This window comes from Schistocerca nitens, chromosome 8, assembly GCF_023898315.1.
Source record: "Schistocerca nitens isolate TAMUIC-IGC-003100 chromosome 8, iqSchNite1.1, whole genome shotgun sequence".
Taxonomy (NCBI): domain Eukaryota; kingdom Metazoa; phylum Arthropoda; class Insecta; order Orthoptera; family Acrididae; genus Schistocerca; species Schistocerca nitens.
Window position 1 is genome coordinate 360,163,052 of NC_064621.1, and position 19,701 is coordinate 360,182,752.

At 42.8% G+C, this 19,701-nt stretch overlaps 1 protein-coding gene across 1 annotated transcript in view; it reads left to right on the top strand.

The window, feature by feature from the left end:
• Nucleotides 1–4,656: 4,656 nt before the first annotated feature.
• Nucleotides 4,657–19,701, top strand: part of LOC126199568 (uncharacterized) — a 61,936-nt gene continuing 46,891 nt past the window's right edge. Inside the window, exon 1 of the mRNA XM_049936490.1 lies at nucleotides 4,657–4,777. Within this exon, the coding sequence (XP_049792447.1) occupies nucleotides 4,657–4,777 (121 nt within the window). The remainder of the gene's footprint in view (nucleotides 4,778–19,701) is intronic.

Sequence of the window (19,701 nt, forward strand, 5' to 3'; positions counted from 1 at the left end):
TTCGCAGGAGAACTTCTGTGAAGTAGGAGACGAGGACTGGCGGAAGTACAATTGTGAGGAGAAATTGTGAGTCGAGCTTGGGTAGCTCAGTTGGTAGAGAATTTGCCTGCGAAAGGCGAAGGTCCAGAGTTCAAGTCTCGATCCGGCGCACTAAGTTAATCACCCAGGAAGTTGCATTACACGTGTCCGCTCTCTGCTAGGGTACTGCTGCAGCTTATGGGATCCTTACCATATAGGATTTACAGAGACAATTGATCGAAAAAGACCAAAGAAGGGCAGCTCGCTTTGTATTATCGCGATATAGTGGAGAGTGAGTCACGAAAGTAATACAAGAGTCGAGGTGACAGTCATAGGGAGAAAGTATCATCATAATAAAATAAATCAGAGCGCAAACAATAAGATTTAGATGTTCATTTTTCCTGCACGCTATTCGAGGCGGAACAGTAAGAAAATAATCTGAAAAATGAACCCTCTGCCAGGATCTAAAGTGTGAATTGCAGGCTAGTCATGTAGATAAAGATTATAAAATGTGAACAACGGTTCTTTCCTTGATAAAATAATGCATGGAAATTGTTGCAATATTACTCCAAGAGAACAGAATGAAAATGTTTGAAGTCGACTAATTTAAAAAATGTTGAAATGATTGCACTGGTTGCAGCAGTGCAATATCTCCCAAAAACTTCGGTCACACTAATGACTGTTGATGCATCAGTTACAATGTTATACATTCTATCACCGATATCTTGCCGCAAATTTTCCACAAAATAGGGCCTTGCTACATGTTTTATAACTGTGCTACACTTTGTTCTATGTTTTCTGGCAATATCATTGTCTGAATTTACTCACGTACAACTCACTTAAGTGACCACATGTACGATCGCACAATGGAAAAAGGCAATGGAACCCTTAGCTTGATTCGCTTCAAAATTCTTTCATGGTTTTGAAAGGTATTTTTGTTTAGGATACTGCAGCTATGCTGTGTTTTTTGTGCCACTATGGCTTATATGTCAGCAAAAGGATCTTACAAAGTATTACTACAAAATTTGCAAGACGTTCTTGTGTCATCCCCCAAAATTTTTCTAACCTGTTAGCAATTTTACTATCACGTAGCCATTCTGCACAACATTTCTGGGGATACCGTGCCTTTACTTTACGTATGTTTAGCGTTAAAACAATATCCAGTGATGTAAATTCTCCACATTAATACCCGCATTGCAGGTATGCACACTGCATGCAGCTGCAGATTTATTAATATTAGAATACATAACAATACAGGAACAAAGACAGAATACTGTGTATAATACATGTTTAGGTGATATAAATTCAAGAGCTAGTAGTCGTTAATAAATTAAACAGTACGTCCGGTAATGGCCTTGTCACAGGGGGAACACCGGTTCCCGTCAGATCACCAAAGTTAAGCACTGTCGGGCATGGCCGGCACTTGGATGGGTGACCATCCGGTCCGCCACGTGCTGTTGCAATTTTTTCGGGTGCACTCAGCCTTGTGATGCCAATTGAGGAGCTACTCGACCGAATAGTAGCGGCTCCAGTCACAGAAAACCATCATAACGACCGGGAGAGCGGTGCGCTGACCACATTCCCCTCCTATCCGCATCCTCAGCTGAAGATGACACGGCGGTCGAATGGTCCCGATGGGCTACTTGTGGCCTGAAGATGGAGTGCTAATTTTCTGTATGTTAAATGGGTCACGTGATTTTTAAGAGTAATTTTACTGTAAGACCACCCAAATATTTTTAAAATCTCCTATAATTCCCACTACCTACTAGACACATACTCGAAACCATCAGATTTAGAGGGAAAACCACTAACTTGGCAGCGCCGGCCAGTGTGGCCGAGCTGTTCTAGGTGCTACTGTCTGGAACCGCGCGTCCGCTACGGTCGCAGGTTCGAATCCTGCCTCGGGCATGGATGTGTGTGATGTCCTTAGGTTATTTAGGTTTAAGTAGTTCTAAGTTCTAGGGGACTGATGACCTCAGCAGTTAAGTCCCAAAGTGCTCAGAACCATGTGAACTAACTTGGCAGCACTGGCACAGTGACAACATACAAACGCAAGTTTAGCAATACGAGTGTACATTCTACAAATAGCGCACGAAAGAGGGAAAAGTACGATCTGTAACATGTTGCCTGGGGCTTCCTGATTTCTACAAACTCCAAGCAGTACATCGATTAAAAAGACTAATGAGCAAAGGACTTCCAACAATTCACCAAAAACCCGTAATGATGGTATTTCGAAACAACCGTCTTATATTAGAGGATCATTTGCTAAAAGTCGGGAGAAATGACGGAATAATCAGGAGGCGGGAGAAAAAGCTGAAAAGCTGGGATCTCCCGCCTGAATCAGGGGAGCTGGCAGGTTCAAAATGGTTCAAATGGCTCTGAGCACTATGGGACTTAACATCTGAGGTCATCAGTCCTCTAGAACGTAGAACTACTTAAACCTAACTAACATAAGGACATCACACACATCCATGCCCGAGGCAGGAATCGAAACTGCGATCATAGCGGTTGCGCGGATCCAGGCTGAAGCGCCTAGAACTGCTTGGCCACAACGGCCGGCAGCTGACATGTATGTACTATACGAGTAAAAACAGTGGCTGTCAATGAATGGGTATGTCCGGTTTCGGAAAGCACGCACGATGAAGAAGGGATTAATGAAATCAAACCCCATGCCTAAAGATGAAATAAAATCAGAAACATTGGGAAAGCAGGGTGGCGAGGTGAACCGTGCCAATCTTCCCTCTTCACTGAAAAACCAATTGCAAGTTTCCATAATGAACGCCAAAACTTGACATTAGAAAAGGATAGGCTACATCAAGCTGCGCAGGGATATGTCGAAAAACCCTAAGTCTGTCACTTTTGAGCGCAACTCTGTTGGCAAGGTTTCCCAGTTCACCCGACGTTCCTGTTCTCCTGGCTTACGTTTTAAAGCATTGTTGGAATACCCTTTTAACGGCCTAACGCATCACCGAAATGGCAGGGTAAAAAACAATGTAGTCATTGAAAACAAAGTCCTATTAAGGTCAGTGAGATGTTGTGCAGCCTTTAAGAGTCTATGCATCACTTAACAGTCACAGCATTTCACTTACAGAGGACTGATGAAAAAGACGAATATCCGCTGTCTTCCTGACGCCGTGACTGCCTTGGAGTGCTTAGCTTCTTCCACATGGCTGTTTATAGCCATCTTCCACATGGTGCTGAGAGCGAAAGACTTGATATATTACTATGCAATATGCCTGGAATTCTAGGGTCTTGTTGGCCTTGATGCCCACAAACCTTCAGTACTTCAGGTATTCAGCACTGAATTTCAGCTTGCTTGGTTTCACAATGATATACCACTAGAACATTGCGAGAGTTGCCACATGACTGAGGAGAAAAGTTATTTCTTGATGACACCCCTGCAACAATCAACTGCTGGTGCACCTTCGAAGGCGAGATGCCACCCAAAAAAAAAAACAGATTTGCCCGAAGAGCCACCGATATTTCCGGCCGAGACTTGGTGATACCTGCAGCCCCTGCCAGTGTGTTTGTGGAGGCTCGTGTGACGGGACAAAAGTACTGGGTTCCTGTTCTTAGTATACAATGAAAATGGTTTATCAGTTGTAACTACAGCTGTACCATAATTCTTATTTGGAATTACACCAATAGAAAACGTACGAAAGCTTATAATATCTCTCTCATTATAGCGCTTCAATCCTCCAAGTGGTGAATCTCCTCCTCGTAGTATAGCAATTGTAAACCATGAATTACTACTGACAACCTCTGTGGTAGTGCAAGAAAAATTAATCTTACATCCAACAAAAGTGGTTGGTCCTCCAAGCAGTTGCTGTTGTGCTGTTTGCTTTGGTTTAAGATCAAAGGTATCAACATTCTTGTAGACAGGTAGTCTCGTTCTTCTTGTATATCTTCTCCTTCGGTAAGGCATGGCTGTCTGTACTGTGCGGCTGCCTCGAGTCGACTGAGCATGCAGCTGCTCCTGAACAGTGACGTAAATACTGGGTGTGACAGGAAGTAAGCGCACTGATAAGAGCAATGGCGGCCACATCCTGCCTTTTTAGCAGCGGATCGCGCTCTGATAAAACTAGAGCGCGATCCTCCAGCCCTGGCGGCAGCCAGGCGAAGCTCGTTCAAGGTCACCCGCCGTGGTTTTACTATATCTCAACACAATAATAAACGTGAGTACGTAACTTTGTACTGAGGAGCACGTAGGTGTGAAGCCGGATGTATCGAAGCTAACAGAAGTTACACAGGTAAAATATATAGTGGCTCACCCACTATGAAAATGAAACAATATGGGTTGCATCTGGAGCTGTGTTCATAGAGCTGCACAGCGCCGGTTAGAGGGTGCTGTCGTCGGTGTGGATCTTTCGCTCTCATATTGCCAACCTGTGAACGGGCACCTAGGCTGTGGCATCGTAGCTATCGATACTACATCCCTCCCCCATGAAACGGCGCACTGTCGTTGAGTAGAGCTTCTGACGGCGGGTGAGGGACCCAGGGGCGGCGCAATGGAGGGGGCGGATAGCACAACTGGTGGGGCATGCTGTCCACCCGCAACCCCGAATTGCTCGTGAGGGGGCGAGGAAAACGCCCTGTGGAAAACCTGCCCAGGCCGCGCACTGCCACTAGGTATGCTCCATGGGCGACGGGGACGGCGGCAGCAGCGGCGTGACGGCAGCCTCGTTGCCCATCGGCTCCGGCACCGCGGAGGAACACGGCGGCGGCGATGGTGGTGGCCAGAGGTGGGGCCGTGGCAGTGGCGAGAGGCGCCTGCCCGCTGCAGGAGACCGGACCGGCAGCGGCGGAGGCGGCAGGAGCGCCTGCGGCGGAGGCGCGAGCGGCGGAGGCGCTGTCGGTGGTGTCGTGGGCTGAGGCGGCGGAAGCCGCGATGCATCCAATTCGGCCGGAAAAGAACCAGCGACAGAAAACCGAGGGAGGCACAAACGAATCTGGTTCCGGTGTCGCTTGACAGTGCCGGAGGGACCAGAAATTAAAAATAAGGCGCGGCCAAGCTGGCGAAGAACCTTCCCCTGCTCCCAGCGCCGCCTGCCAGAAAAATTGCGATAGAATTCCAAATCATGCCACGCCAAGCCACAACGAGGCGAAGCAGCGGGAGCGTGCACGGCGGGTGCAATAGCTGCAGGGGCGACCGACGGGCGCGGCTATGTAGCAATTCCGCTGGGGAACGGTTGCCGCGTGGCTGGGAGCGATATGAAGCATGGAAAGTCCGTAGTGCGTGGTCGCGAGAGTGCGTAGCGTGCAGCTTGCTCATCTGCGATTTAAATGTATGCACTAAACGTTCAGCCTTGCCCTTCGACTGGGGGTGGAATGGAGCTGAGGTCAGGTGACAATTCCATTAGCAGCACAGAACGCTTCAAACTCTGAGGACCCAAGTTGGTTGCCATAGTCAGTGACAATAACTTCAGGAAGGCCCTCAATGCAGAAAATAGACATCAATGCCCTAATAGTACTTGCAGATGTAGTAGAAGACATAGGCACCACGAAAGGGAAGTTGCTGTACGCATCAAGAACTACCAACCAGCGGGTGTCCCAGAAAGGACCCGCAAAATCAGTATGAACACGCTGCCAAGGTGCAGTAGGAGTCGGCCATGCAAAGAAGCGCTGGTGGGGAGCCGATTGATGCTCCGCACAAGAGCGACAATTAGCAAGCAGATTCCCAATTTGTTTATCAATGCTGACCCGAGAGCAGTGACGACGCGCTAATTGCTTCGTCCACACTATACCCCAATGACCAGCGTGCAGTAATTGGAAGATTTCCGACTGCAACGAACAAGGGATAACCACACGAGACTGATCATTGTCAGTTCGTAACAAAATAACACCGTGCTGCACAGACAGGCTCTAAAAATGGCCCTGAGCACTATGGAACTTAACATCTGTGGTCATCAGTCCCCTAGAACTTAGAACTACTTAAACATAACTAACCTAAGGACACTACACACATCCATGCCCGAGGCAGGATTCGAACCTGCGACCGTAGCAGTCGCGCGGTTCCGGACTAAGCGCCTAGAACCGCTAGACTATCGCGGCCGGCCACAGACAGGTTGTGACGTTGCGCAAAGTAACGTCAAACAAGGGGATTACGAATCTGCATAGCAGACGGAGACCATTGGGTATGGATATACTCCAAAAGAATATGCAAAGAAGCATCGGCGGCTGTCGCGGAAGCAATGCGACGAAAATCCACCAGAAAACCATCAGCTAATTCCTTATCCTGCAAATCAATAAAGATGCGTGACAATTTGGAGGAATCAAGCACTTTGTCAGGACCGATAGGTAGACGAGACAAAGCATCCACATTGCCATGCTGGGCCATAGGCCGAAACAAAATTTCGTAATAGTTGGACAAAAACAAAGACCACCATTGCAACTTTTGTGCACTACGGGCTGGCACTGGCTTTGATGGGTGAAACAACGACGTCAAAGGCTTATGGTCGGTGACCATATAGAACTTGCGACCGTACAAAAAATCATGAAACTTTGTCACTCCTTATACAACAGCTAAAGTTTCTTTATCGGTTTGAGAATAGTTTTGCTGGGCAGAATTGAGCAACTTAGAAGCTAAAGCGATAGGGCGATAGACAGAATTAATGAGGTGCGAGAGAACAGCTCTGATGTCGTGAGAAGATGCATCGACAGCCAAAACAACTGGTTTGGAGGGATGGAAAGGAATCAAACAGCGATCAATCAACAAAGCAGATTTGAGCTTGTGGAAAGCAGCGTCACATTCCGAAGACCAAACAAAAGGAACGTTCTTACGCCTAATACGATGCAAAGGCGCAGCAATCTGCGCTGGATTTGGGATAAGCCGAACATAATATGTAATTTTGACCAACTCAGACTGAAGTTCTTTCAAGTTTCTGGGTGCTGGCAAGTCTCTAATCGCACTGAGATGTGACGGCGAGGGGTGGATACCCTGTGCGTTAATCATAAGTCCTAAGTACTGAATCTCAGTTTGAAAAAGTTTGCACCTATCTCTGTTACACTTACAAGGGGAGGCCGCCAATTGTGAAATTCAGATTCGATTCATACTGCGCATAATAAAAGCTCATGGCCAGAGGTGTAATGTGGCAAAGCACTAAGATGCACTTCTCAGCCGTTGTCGAGAAAATCGACAGTTAAAAGAAACCGTTGCGGTGAAATTTCTCTCTACGATTACTAACGTTCTCCAGCGTCGTGGCGCAGCGGTAAGCGCTTGGGTTCGTAATCCAAGGATCGCCGGATCGAATCTCGCGCGATGCAATTTTTTTTTTATAATTAGTTTTTGTAAGTCAAATATATATATATATATATATATATATATATATATATATATATATATATATATATATACTATTAATGAATTGCTTATGCATGTTGGTGAAGGCGGATCGCTCTCCAATTGTACCGCCTCCATTTCTCCGTTTGTTTAATAGGGTGTACCAAAGTCTCCCGTCCGCACTGATTTTCGACAATGTTATAAGTTAGGGACCGCATCTACCTTCTTTCGAAGTTAGCAGGCAACTACGCTAGTTATGCGGCGGCTCGTTTCGGCCCATTCAACGTCTGTTCTTCAAGTGTAACAAGCGAGTAACGGAGTTTATATTTCATACCTGCCACAGCAAATTTGTGTTCGTGGGGAGTCTATTGTAATTCGAACGTTTGACTTTACGCTATACGTATTCGTTTCGGAATATCGTTTCTACGTCTTCCGTTAACTATACGTGGTTAACATTATGAAGACAATAACATTTGTGAAATACGACTTTGTTTACGGAAAACATAATTATGTTCGAAGTCGCCAGTTTTTCCACGACAAACGACTTCCAACAACTTATTAATATGCATAATTGTTGCAACTGATTGCCTGGAATTATGTATATATATATTGAATTACAAAAAACAAATACTAAAAAAAAAGGTTGCATGGCGCGAGATTCGATCCGGCGACCTTTGAATTACGAAGCCGAGCGCTTACCGATGCACCACGACGCTGTAGAAAGCTATTAATCGTAGAGAGTATTTCACGGCAACGGTTTCTTTTAACTGTCGATTCTCTCGACAACGGCTGAGAAGTCCATCTTGGTGCTTTGCCACATTACACCTCTGGCTATGAGCTTTTATTATGCGCAGTATGAATCGAATCTGAATTTCACAATTGGCGGCCTCCCCTTGTTAGAGTCCTGCCTGCAAAAGTACAGTAAATAAGGCGCGCAAATTCTGCAGAAGTTCATCAGTGGTGCGACCTGATCCAACTATATCGTCCAGACAATTGGAACAACCAGGAACAGTGGCACGCAACTGCTGCAAGTAAGACTGAAAAATAGCAGGACCCGAAGCACAACCGAACGGAAGGCGGCGAAACCTTAACAATCCAAGGTGGGCGTTTATCACAAAATAGCGCTGCGACTGTTCATCGAGCGGAATTAGAAATTATGCGCCCCGCAAGTCGATCGAGAAAGGAATTTTCCCACACCAAGCTTATCAAAAATATCTTCAGGACGCGGATGCAGTGGTCCGCCACATTCTGTGCAAAAGCGTGTCTAATCATTATATCCACATATGAGCTTCCACATGAGCAATTAAAAGTCACAATCAGATGCTAGTCCATGAAGGTCCGCTAACCAAGATTTATTGGACTGAGTAGGGCCACGCCAGAGACGACAGAATTTGTAGTGTGCAGCTACCACATTTACACTCTCACGGAAGTGGGAATTCAAAGCGTCAGTCACTTCATCATTAAGTTTTAGTTTCCGGGCGGGTGGTGGGAAACAATTTTACTAGCACATTCTATAACACAGCACCCGCGTTGGCAATGAAAAAGGCAAGCCGCTCTGTACCTGGCATGTTGTATGCTGCGAAGTGTGCCTCAAGCTGGGCGATGTCTGGCCAGCATTCAACGTCGGGATTTAAGGCACGAAATAGCGGCGCCGGGGGCGTCGTCGGCGTCGTCGGCGTCGGTACAGGCGGCGGCGTCAGAGACGCCGTAGAAGCTGCAGTTTGTAGAGTGACCAGTCCTTTTGCAGCAGCAAGCAGCTGCGTCATTTGATGAGCCTGAAACCGTACAAGATCGGACAGTGGAGCCTGTTCCTGTGGCGAAAAACCATGGTTGATACAAATGAAAGTCTTAGAGTGAAGGGTGGAAGCACTCATACATGCAGTCACACTGGGCTAGCACGAAAAAAAAGACTCGTCGTCAGTGTTTTGTATCCCGCCTGGAAGCCAGCGTGTGGGTCTGCTCCTGCAATTTAGAGGGCAGGTCAAAAGTAGGAAGCTAGGAGGAGCAGGTGAGGTAGAACTCTCGGTACTGCAAGTAAAGTAAAAGTGGTTTTACTATATCTCAACACAATAATAAACGTGAGTACGTAACTTTGTACTGAGGAGCACGTAGGTGTGAAGCCGGATGTATCGAAGCTAACAGAAGTTACACAGGCAAAATATATAGTGGCTCACCCACTATGAAAATGAAACAATATTGGTTGGTCGTCTGCTCGTGATCAAATGGGTTGAATCTGGTGTGGCGCTCGTAGAGCTGCACAACGCCAGCTAGAGGGTGCTGTCGTCGGTGTGGATCTTCCGCTCTCTTAGTGCCAACATAAGAACGGGCACCTACGGTGTGGCATCGTAGCTATCGACACGACAGGGTTAGTGGCATAATAATTGTGATTTTGTGTACAATTGACTTTAAGTCTCAATTGGTGCTTTTCAAAGCCAGCAACCAGGATCGACATGATTTGTGTAAAAGATGACACAGTTATTGTTGCTTGTAAAATTTGTGACTCTAATATCGTATCTTAGCGGAACGAATTAATACTATTCGACAATATTAAATTCCATAGCTTGTTAGGGTGACGAGTGGCAAATTTAACTTAGGGACTGTTAGAAGCAACGCAACTGCCACACCTGATGTGGATGAGCTTTGATTGTTGTTAGTTAGTACAGGTGTGGTGGCGGCAAATAGGATTTTTGTTTGTGTTTTTGTTTTGTCTTTACCGATTTGTAGGGGATTTACAATTTGGAATGCCACTCATTCACATGGAAACTGTATCTGAGGTATTAATTTGATTCAACTAAAGAAAAGTTAAAACGAATTTTGAGTTCAGAGTCTAATTCTACTGAATCCCCACTGAAAGATAAGCAAGTGTCGTAAATAACAAAGTAGTTAGAAGCCAGTCTGGAAAAGATAAATCAGTTGTTCCATGTCAAAGAACTAGACTCAAAAAATCAATATCATGTTGAGATTTTATTACGTTTTAAAAATTAGTTATTAAAGAAAAAAAGGCTTAATTAGATACCATTAAAGAAAAGGTAAGGTTTTGGTGTTTTCCAAGAATTATTGCCTATCGAAGTCATGGGGCCCAAACGATACATATCGAACGTGCGATCCTAAATCGATCATGCGACTCTGGTGGCGGGCTTTATGAGTATATTTATGGTGGTCACTACAGTCTACACAGTCCCTCGTTTCCTCATCCGGTAATACTCCATATTCGTGACAAAATGTCAAATGATTTTCTACGCTGGATACGCATGGAATTAGATTTTTCCATGTGAGAGAATCTGCCAAAGAAACGTCAAGGTTACCAAACATCCCACTCACTACCGATATAACTCCTCTGGGTTTCCCTTGCAACTCACAAATAATTTGCGGAGGTATGTAATTTAGAACAACTATGGGAACGACGGAAAACAGATAAAAATGACGATCACAAATAATTGATCATAACACCTGCCACCAGAGTCGCATGATCGATTTAGACTCGCACGTTCAATATGTATCGTTTGGATCCCGTGACTTCGGTAGACAATCATTCTTGGAAATTATCAACTTTTTCAACTTCTTTATTCACTAAATGGTTACTTCAAGGATCAAAAACGCAATTGTACTGAGAATTGTTAAACTTGTTGTCAATAGCAACTCACATTACAGCTCATTGAACGAGCGTATTTAGGTTTCAGATAATGTACAGTGTGCAAAAAATTTAATCAAAACTTAATTATTGTAACAAAAAGTACCGATATTAAAAAGTGTTGACTCTTCCCCACTTTACTACATTGAAACACTATTGACGAGTGTAGTATTGACAAGTGTGTACGATGTAATAGGGGCATGTAACCTGTGTACTTCTGTTCCAGATGGATGCGTAGTTTGTACGCAATTCCTATTATATTCACTCAATTAAACATCTTGGACTAAAAATTTAACAATTTATATTAGTACTATGACGAGGGGTCTAGTGAAGCAGGGGATACAACCCGTCGGCTTTGACCAATGACGTCAGAATTGGCCAGAGAGCATTTATTACACAGATGAAAGAGCTGAAAAGACTGTTCAGAAACAAAGGACTACGACAGATGAAAAATATAGTTGACATATATCAAGGCAAGTAGTATTTTCACCTTAAGGATATCGCGTGTTTGTATCATATTATTTCTGTGGAAAATTAAGGGGAAAAATGGATGAAAATATTGTTCGCATAGAATACGTACCTCACGTCACATATATATGGGTTGTATCTCCAACCTCATTCGAACTGTATTGGTTAACTGCAGTACGGGATACAACTTTAGCGTACGTCGATTTCTTCGTTTTCGTTAGCATTAATTCTGTTGTTCAGTTGAACTATATAGGTCAACTGAAGCATGGGATACAAATTTTACATGTGTTGTTTCTTTCGCCTCTGCTACCACTAATAGTCTGTTCTTACGCAGATAGTAGTATTACCGCTGGCAGAAGGAACTACATACATAATATCTGTACCCCATACTTCCAGTGACCTATGTATATATATGTACACTGCTAACGAAAACGTGGAAATGGACCTACGTTACATTGGCGACCTGTACCTCAGTTGAACTACACGAAGAGGCCAGAAGACAATACATACACAGTTTGTATCCCGTACTTCACTTGGGGGTACAGTTTTTTTTTCTTTGATCCTAATAGTATCGACTGAAAGTTATAGTTTTAATCACAGCGGTGACAATAGTATCCCATCCTTTAGTTCAGCTGTATAGCTATACACAGCATTTGTACCCTGCTCTTCCAGTTGACGTATATAGGCAAACCTCATCAATGTCGTTCTTTTCGAATAGGTAGTGTCAGTGTAAAGGTCAACTGAAGGACGGGATACAAATTTTAGTTGTGTCGGGCGTTTCGCCTCTAATATTTTTAGTACAGATCCGGAAAAATCGTACTGACACTAGTGCTGGTAAACGAAAGAAGAACGACAGCTGCGAAATTTCAGTTACGTTCTGGAGTACAAGAAAACATACGTAATGGCGTAATACAAAAATGAAATACGTCAAAATAGTCAAATACAGTAAAAGAAAAAAATGGAAAGCTGAACTTACCACACGGGAACTTCTTAAAAGAACCGAAGCTCGGCTCGCCTAGAAAGACGTCAACAAAAATCACATACCCACATACACAACAAGCAAAACGGTACGAACACACACACACACACACACACACACACACACACACACACACACATACATTCACCCCAACCTCCATCCTAATGTGAAATTAGCTAACATATTTTGGGCGGTACATTTGCCCATCACGTTTAACAAAACATTTAAATGGGCAATATGTTTGAGGAATACTACACCTCCATGAATATTCGTCTAAGTGACTTTGAAGTGTGGAAATCCGGCGTTTCCCTTCCCTACAAGAGATTTCACAACTGACCAATAACCCTCTATGCTATTTTGTGCAAGCCCCTGTGCATAATGATCTGAACTCAATATTGTGATTAACTACGAGATGCTGTTATCCCCTAAATCACTATATGAAGAAAAACCATCTGAAATTACAGTGGAACCCTCTGCAACGTGATCTTAAATTAAGCTGACCAAAACTTCCTTCCTTCGATTGGATACTACTTTGAACACTACATCGTCACATTCCTGACCTGAAACTACAGCCCCCCAAACCCATAATCCCACCAGAGGTTCCCCCCTGTTGTACTCCCTTTTGCCAAAATGCGACTCGTCATTTTCGACAATAACTAACGCCCCCCTCCCCACCAACGGCCTCTTATATATCTCGCGTATTCCCTGCAAAAAGAGCACCAATCCACAACTGTACGGTTACTCACACGACATTCATGGACTCACAGCTATACAGAATATCTCAAATACCATCAGTACGTGATTTTCATAATGGCTCTCAAGGCCAGCATAGATTTTTCTAACCACGTCCCTCGTCTAATGGCCCGCCACAACCGATCTTTCCTGTAGCGCCATACGAATATGTCGTGAGTACAGCGACGACATATATTTGTGAGGCGCATATGTGTGCCGCACTCACGACATCGAACATACTCGGCAACGAGACCACAAATTTGTAAAAGACAAATCGTGGCCAACATGTCTACGCCCATAGCCCCTCTCAAATCATCTATGTGCATCAGAACAGATAAATCAATACCTACAAACGAAAATGAGTCCTAAAATAAGAAACTAATATTCCAAATTACCTCAATACCACTAGGAATGAAATTAAGTACAGAATGAATTGCAAACAACCAATTATTTAAATAAATGCACACGAAGAATATTTTGAGCAATATGTAGCGATCTCTTTTAAAATCACATTCAATTATTTTAACGTACAATGATAGCGCTTATCCGGAACACAGAACTGTTTTATTATCTATGGCCGAAAGTGAAGACATTATTATCTACGAGTAATGTATGACGTAATCGGTCAAAGCCAACGGGTTGTATCCCCTGCTTCACTAGACCCGGACGAGGAGCGTCTAATCTTCAAGGCTGGGCTATTGACAGGATACAGCTTATAGTCACGTCTCGCCACGTCACCCTACAAAGAACATTGTGGCATAGCCCATTACAGTATACCCGACCTAGAGACTGTAGCTGTGGAATGCGAGAACAAAATATTCACAGCGTCTCCCATTTCTCATAAACGCTCCGAGTTATCGTAACGTGATTTTGGCAAATTATAGCATGGAAGAGTATTTTTCTACATGATAAGCATGGGGAATTTTCTTATCTACAGCGTTATATGTGTAACTGTAGCCTTATATAATAGAATGATGTAACTTTTTAAATCTTCTGTAGTTGCTGAAATGAGAATTAGTGTGGCTATGCAGCAATATAAATTAAGAAATTACACATTTGTTTTCATACTGAAAATGTGATTTTTCATAAACTTTTGACCTAAACTGACCACTTTTCCTCATTTAATAAATCATTGTTTCATGATTGTGTCACAACTACAAGTGCATTAGGATGACATTGCGCAAACTCCTCTTTGTTTTGCCAAAGGACGTAAATATTAACAAGAAATGTAACTGTTACTCGAAATTCACCGCTTCTGAGTGAGTGGTTTTCAAGAGACAGCAAATATAAAGAAGGAGCTGAACCAATGACCATATCGAAAAACATACAATTGTACTGTGAAATACAGTGGTTGCGAAAACTGACACATGAACATTACATATATGAATGCAGTCCAAAATATTTGTTCCAATTCCCATGGCACCGCGATGGTATACCCCCCATCACTCACCCTCAGTGCAGGCTTACTAACCATCAAGTGAACCCACCACTTGTGCTCTGTCCTCCATTGCGAAGGGTTTATCATCATCACCAGTATAGGTGACAAAATTTTAGTCAGGTCTTTCATATGTCTATGGAAGCCACTACGATCATTAGCTGCTTGTACTCAAGGGCCAATACATGCAGCATGATAGGCAAAATCCCAAGCAGTTAATGTGTAAACTCCCTTACATTGTCCTTCTGCAATCGAACTTTCTGCTGTAGTTAGTTGTGAACCTGTTGTAATCTGAATTCATTATGGGGTCTAGTGTTTGAATCTATTGAATCTGCTACTACAAATGCTTGTGTGGTACTATACCAATTCAGCCAAAGCAACCCACATGTCTGTATGAACTATTATAGCACATTTTCCTGTACTAACACCCTTAGAACTCATCAGAAATGCGAGGTGTGATATGTGGTTTTAGGTGTGTGCTGTGTGTGTTGTTAAAGAGTTGATGGTTTCTTGCACCAACATATTTTTGATGGATAGTAAGCCTGCATACAAAACATTGTGGAGAATATCTTATATCATTGCTAGTTGGTTCCTTTTTCTATTCTAATTGCATATGGAGCAATGGGAGACGGATATGTGACTCTGACAGGTAACTTTAAGAGCTCAATTCTGGTGAACCTGTGGGACTTGTATTCTTCAATATAGATCACTATGGAGAAACTGTCTGTAGTGGACATATCTCAACTGCTCTTCAGTTACGTTGTCATATGAACTATTGTAACACATTTTCCTGTACAGTGCCAGTATTGCAGAACCTGCATTCTGATGTCATAGAACTTGTTCCAGTATCCAAAGTTTGAGCCAGTTTGCCAGAATTCTACAATGTTATAAATAGTTTGACAGGTCGGAGGTGACGTCATAGAGCTGGTGCCAAGGTCAGCATCCCAAGTCTTGGATTATAGCTGCTACTCAATCCCTTTTGCTATTCTGTCTGTATACATAGCAAGTGGAGAACGAATATGTGCATCTGCCAAGTAACTTTAAGCGTTCAGCTGTGGTCAACCTGAGCGACTTGTACTTTGCAGTATGGATAACAATGAAGAGACATGTCTTAAAACGACCCTTCGATAATGTTGTCAAGTATTTGTTGGAACACGAAGTTAGCATTCCTAGCCTCTGGTAAGTGTTAAATACACGTTGTGCAGTGGTCTGTTTTTCGCATAGTAATGCGCTTTGATCTTCCACTGCTGACTGTTTTGTTGAACTGTCATAGATAAGAAGATCACAGACTATTACTCTCATAATATGTTACCATTTGTCACATACGTTTACCATCGCTGACGATCACATCACAATTATTGAACTGCAATTCAAAATGAATTTCGTAAACAGCTGCTGTTAATAACTTCAGTAACCTACAAATTGGTTGTGTCATAAAGAGTCAATGTCGTATTTGGTGTCCAAGATCGTAATTTCACCTTCTTAAAGTCTTTGACTGTAATATATGGAACTTGCTAGCTGGATGTATGTTTTAAGGCCTGTTGAATGGCGTTAAATCACTATCAGTATTTTCGAATTGTGTGCATTCTGTCCTCCCACCTTGTGTACATACACCTGATTCTAAAGAATGACAAAAAAATGTTCTATTGATTAAAAAATTGCATTGCTTCCAGCATGTGGTGGTTTCAGGTTTGCAGTAAAAATGCAAATACCTTAACGTGGTAAGTCAATGTTTAGTACTACTAGATGTGAGAACTGCATCTGTTCTGTGAGTCTGAAGCTATAGTGGAAATATAACATGTACTGTGAAGTATCATCGAGTTGATTCATACAGCCAAAGGTCTATATCGCTAGCCCTAGTCAGTTGTTCAGTTTTGAACGTCTTATGCTCTTTCTGGAGACAGTATAACAGTAACATTTACTATCCATTCCCTTCCAACCTATGATGAGCTTATTTAATCCATGTAATACAGAATTGTGACTCTGAAAAGAGGTGGACTAACACAGCAAAATTCAATGTTGCGTTCGAAGATGTGAGAAAAATATGCAATGTTTGTGCAGGAATTATGAATGAATCCACGAGTTCCTAGCAAATACTATGTCGTTCTTAAAGATGGGGGGGGGGGGGGGGGGCTCATTCCGTTCGTTCATAGCACTGGATAGCATAAATTTCTATACATTATTCGTTGTCTTCACTGTAATGTAAGTTAGCGCAGATGAGTAAGACAAACAAGTGGGGACCACATATGGAACGCTAGTGCACCTATTCTGGAGTGCCGCTCGAGTGTTGGGACCAACACCAGGTCCATTGAAGCAATTCAGAGGCAGGCTGCTAGATTTTTTGCCAGTGGGTTTGAACAGCAAGCAATTATTACGGAGATGATTTGGGAACTCAAATGGGAATTCCTTGAGTGAAGGCAACGTACTACTAAGAAAATGTAGAGAATTGGCATCTGAGGCTGACTACAGGACGATTTTACTGCCGCCAACGTATGTTTCACATATAGACAGTCGTTTTTCCCTCACTCTGTGAGTGGAATAAGAAAGGAAGTGACTAGTAGTGATACAGGCTACCCTTCACCACACACCGTGTGATGGCTTATGGATTATGTTTGCAGATGTAGTCCTTGCCTCTTTCAGCTGATTCCCGTGACATCCTGTCGGTTGTGGACCACAAACACGATGGATGGAGGCGACGCCCTTCCAGCCATCATGGCAGAAACTGTTATGAAGGATCTGGTATCTATTTGGTTCACTCGTTTTGGATGCCCCTTGTCCACCACCAGAGACTAAGGCATTCAGTTTGAGTCTTCCTTATTCCTCGAACTCTGCAACTTGTGTGGAATCACTCACTACAGAACAACCGCATATCGTCCGCAAAGCAACAGGCTTGTTGCGGGTTGGCACCGTACCCTAAAGGCGGCTCTAATTTTTCATGGAGGTGATTGGACTGACTCCCTCCCCTGGATGGTTTTTGGTGTGGGTAAGAGTTTTCAGTTATTTTGTTGAACACACACACACACACACACACACACACACACACACACACACGCACACACACATTATTAAACACAAAATAATATGTATGACAATGCACAACCGTACGCTATAAAGTCACAGACTCAACTGCCCCGTTAGAGACGGTCCGCATTGTACTCGCTGATCAGCGACATTACTGTTCCCACTTACGTTTCACGTAATTTTCAAATGAGATTTGTAACATTACGAAAAGATAACTGTCTCAGGAACACTTCAATGATTTGTCAAGCGAAATTCCGTAACATGTTTTCTAAAAGCACCGAAGCCTTAAATGAAATTCAAGAAGTTTGAAGCAATGTTTAATGTAACTTTGCAATTGTTGGTATCGATGCAAAAATCAATGGTGGTATCCGTAATATGCCAGTCGTACTTCACATTTTAGGAACAAAACCCATGTGGGTTTCATCTGTGCTGTGATGCAATAAACTTCTTTTAAACGTATTTTTACTGTTTTTTTCTACGTATTTATTTGATGAACTCGACAAAAATCGCCTGATTGGATCCAGATGTTATTTCAGGTGGAGGAACCGCTACAAAGCTGAGGTATACGTCCCAGTCAAGATCATCGACAATAAACAAGTTATGTAATTGAAATCTAGCCAAAAAAGCTAATTATTATTTAACGTGGTATTTGGAGCCAGGGTAGGCTACGTTTAAAACTAAATTAAAAATTTTCGAAATGGTTAGCACTGACATTATTATTGACCAAAAATGAAACACGCGGATCGACAAGGAATGTGACGAGTTAAATGAACGGAATTATTTACATGGGGCACCATCGTCTAAAACATTGAAAAAGAAAAATACTTCGAAAATTTTTTCTCTTCCGTATTTTACTGAAAGGCAGTGTTTTAGCTTGTGTGAAAAACAGGGTTGTATTTAGGCAATAATTAGACATGGAAAATCAGGAACAGTTCCGAATCACGGTATAGTAATTATCTTACCGAAGCAGAGATAATTGTAAATAATAATGATGAACTCAGTCAAAGTCATGATGAGGTAGCAATTTCCGGAAATGTTAGAAGCAAGTGCAGCCCATCCCACAAGTGCTAATTTCCTCGACCAGAAATACATTCCATTACAAAGCTGAATCTGGACAGTGTAGTCAACCAATGGGAACCAAGTCCTCATCAGCCAATGAAAACATTCGGCTGGAATCGAGTAGAAATTAACTTCCGACGTTTACAAAACATTTGTGTGATGAAATGATTGGAGAAACGAAGGAAATATTCGCCACGAAACGCCTGGGAGTTGGTTTGGGTGGTTGGTTGATTTGGGGGAGGGGACCAAATAGCGAGGTCGTTGGTCCCATCGAATTAGGGAAGAATGGGGATGGAAATCAGCCGTGCCCTTTGAAAGGAACCATCGCGGCATTTGCCTGAAGCGATGTAGGGAAATCACCGAAAACTAAATAAGGATGGCCGGATGAAGAAGTATGACAACCATACATCTTATCAGTAGCAGGGACCAGGTATACTAGGTGGTTGTTGTTGTTTTATTGAATACATAAGGAAGTATGATTGCTGCTAAACAGTGACTGTGATGTTCCTACCGAGATACAGACTAAACAATTTAGGACTGCCGAATGGAATATTGTTGATGTCATATGGCTCTATTAGATATGAAACAAACAAAACAAAAATGTTATAACCTGCACATTATATGTACCTACTTTACTTTAAATCCCATATCCCATGTGTATTTTTCACTGCACTGAATATTGCTTAAAAGTTCCTTTTCTTGACACCTATAAAATTTTACCGTTCCACACATTCAGCTGTCACTCTGTTTCTCTCCTTTGTCCACTGTGGTTGTATTAAGAATAACATCTCAACACAAGTGTTATTGGCTATCACTTCAAAGAAAAAATGCAGTTTTAATTAATTCACTGAACTGGTCTTCACTACTAGATGACTTATCATACTTGCACCACTTCTTCTGGTGTGGTCAAGATTTTCTATCATAAGTGGCCATGACTTCTTTTTCAAATTTGAAAACTGATCAAAACACTTTTCATCCTAAATTCCAATATTTTTATCAAAGATTTGATGGAGTCTTCCACAAAAGTCCATGATGATGTAATTCAGTTTCTGAAGTAAAAAGAATATAAATTGTTGATG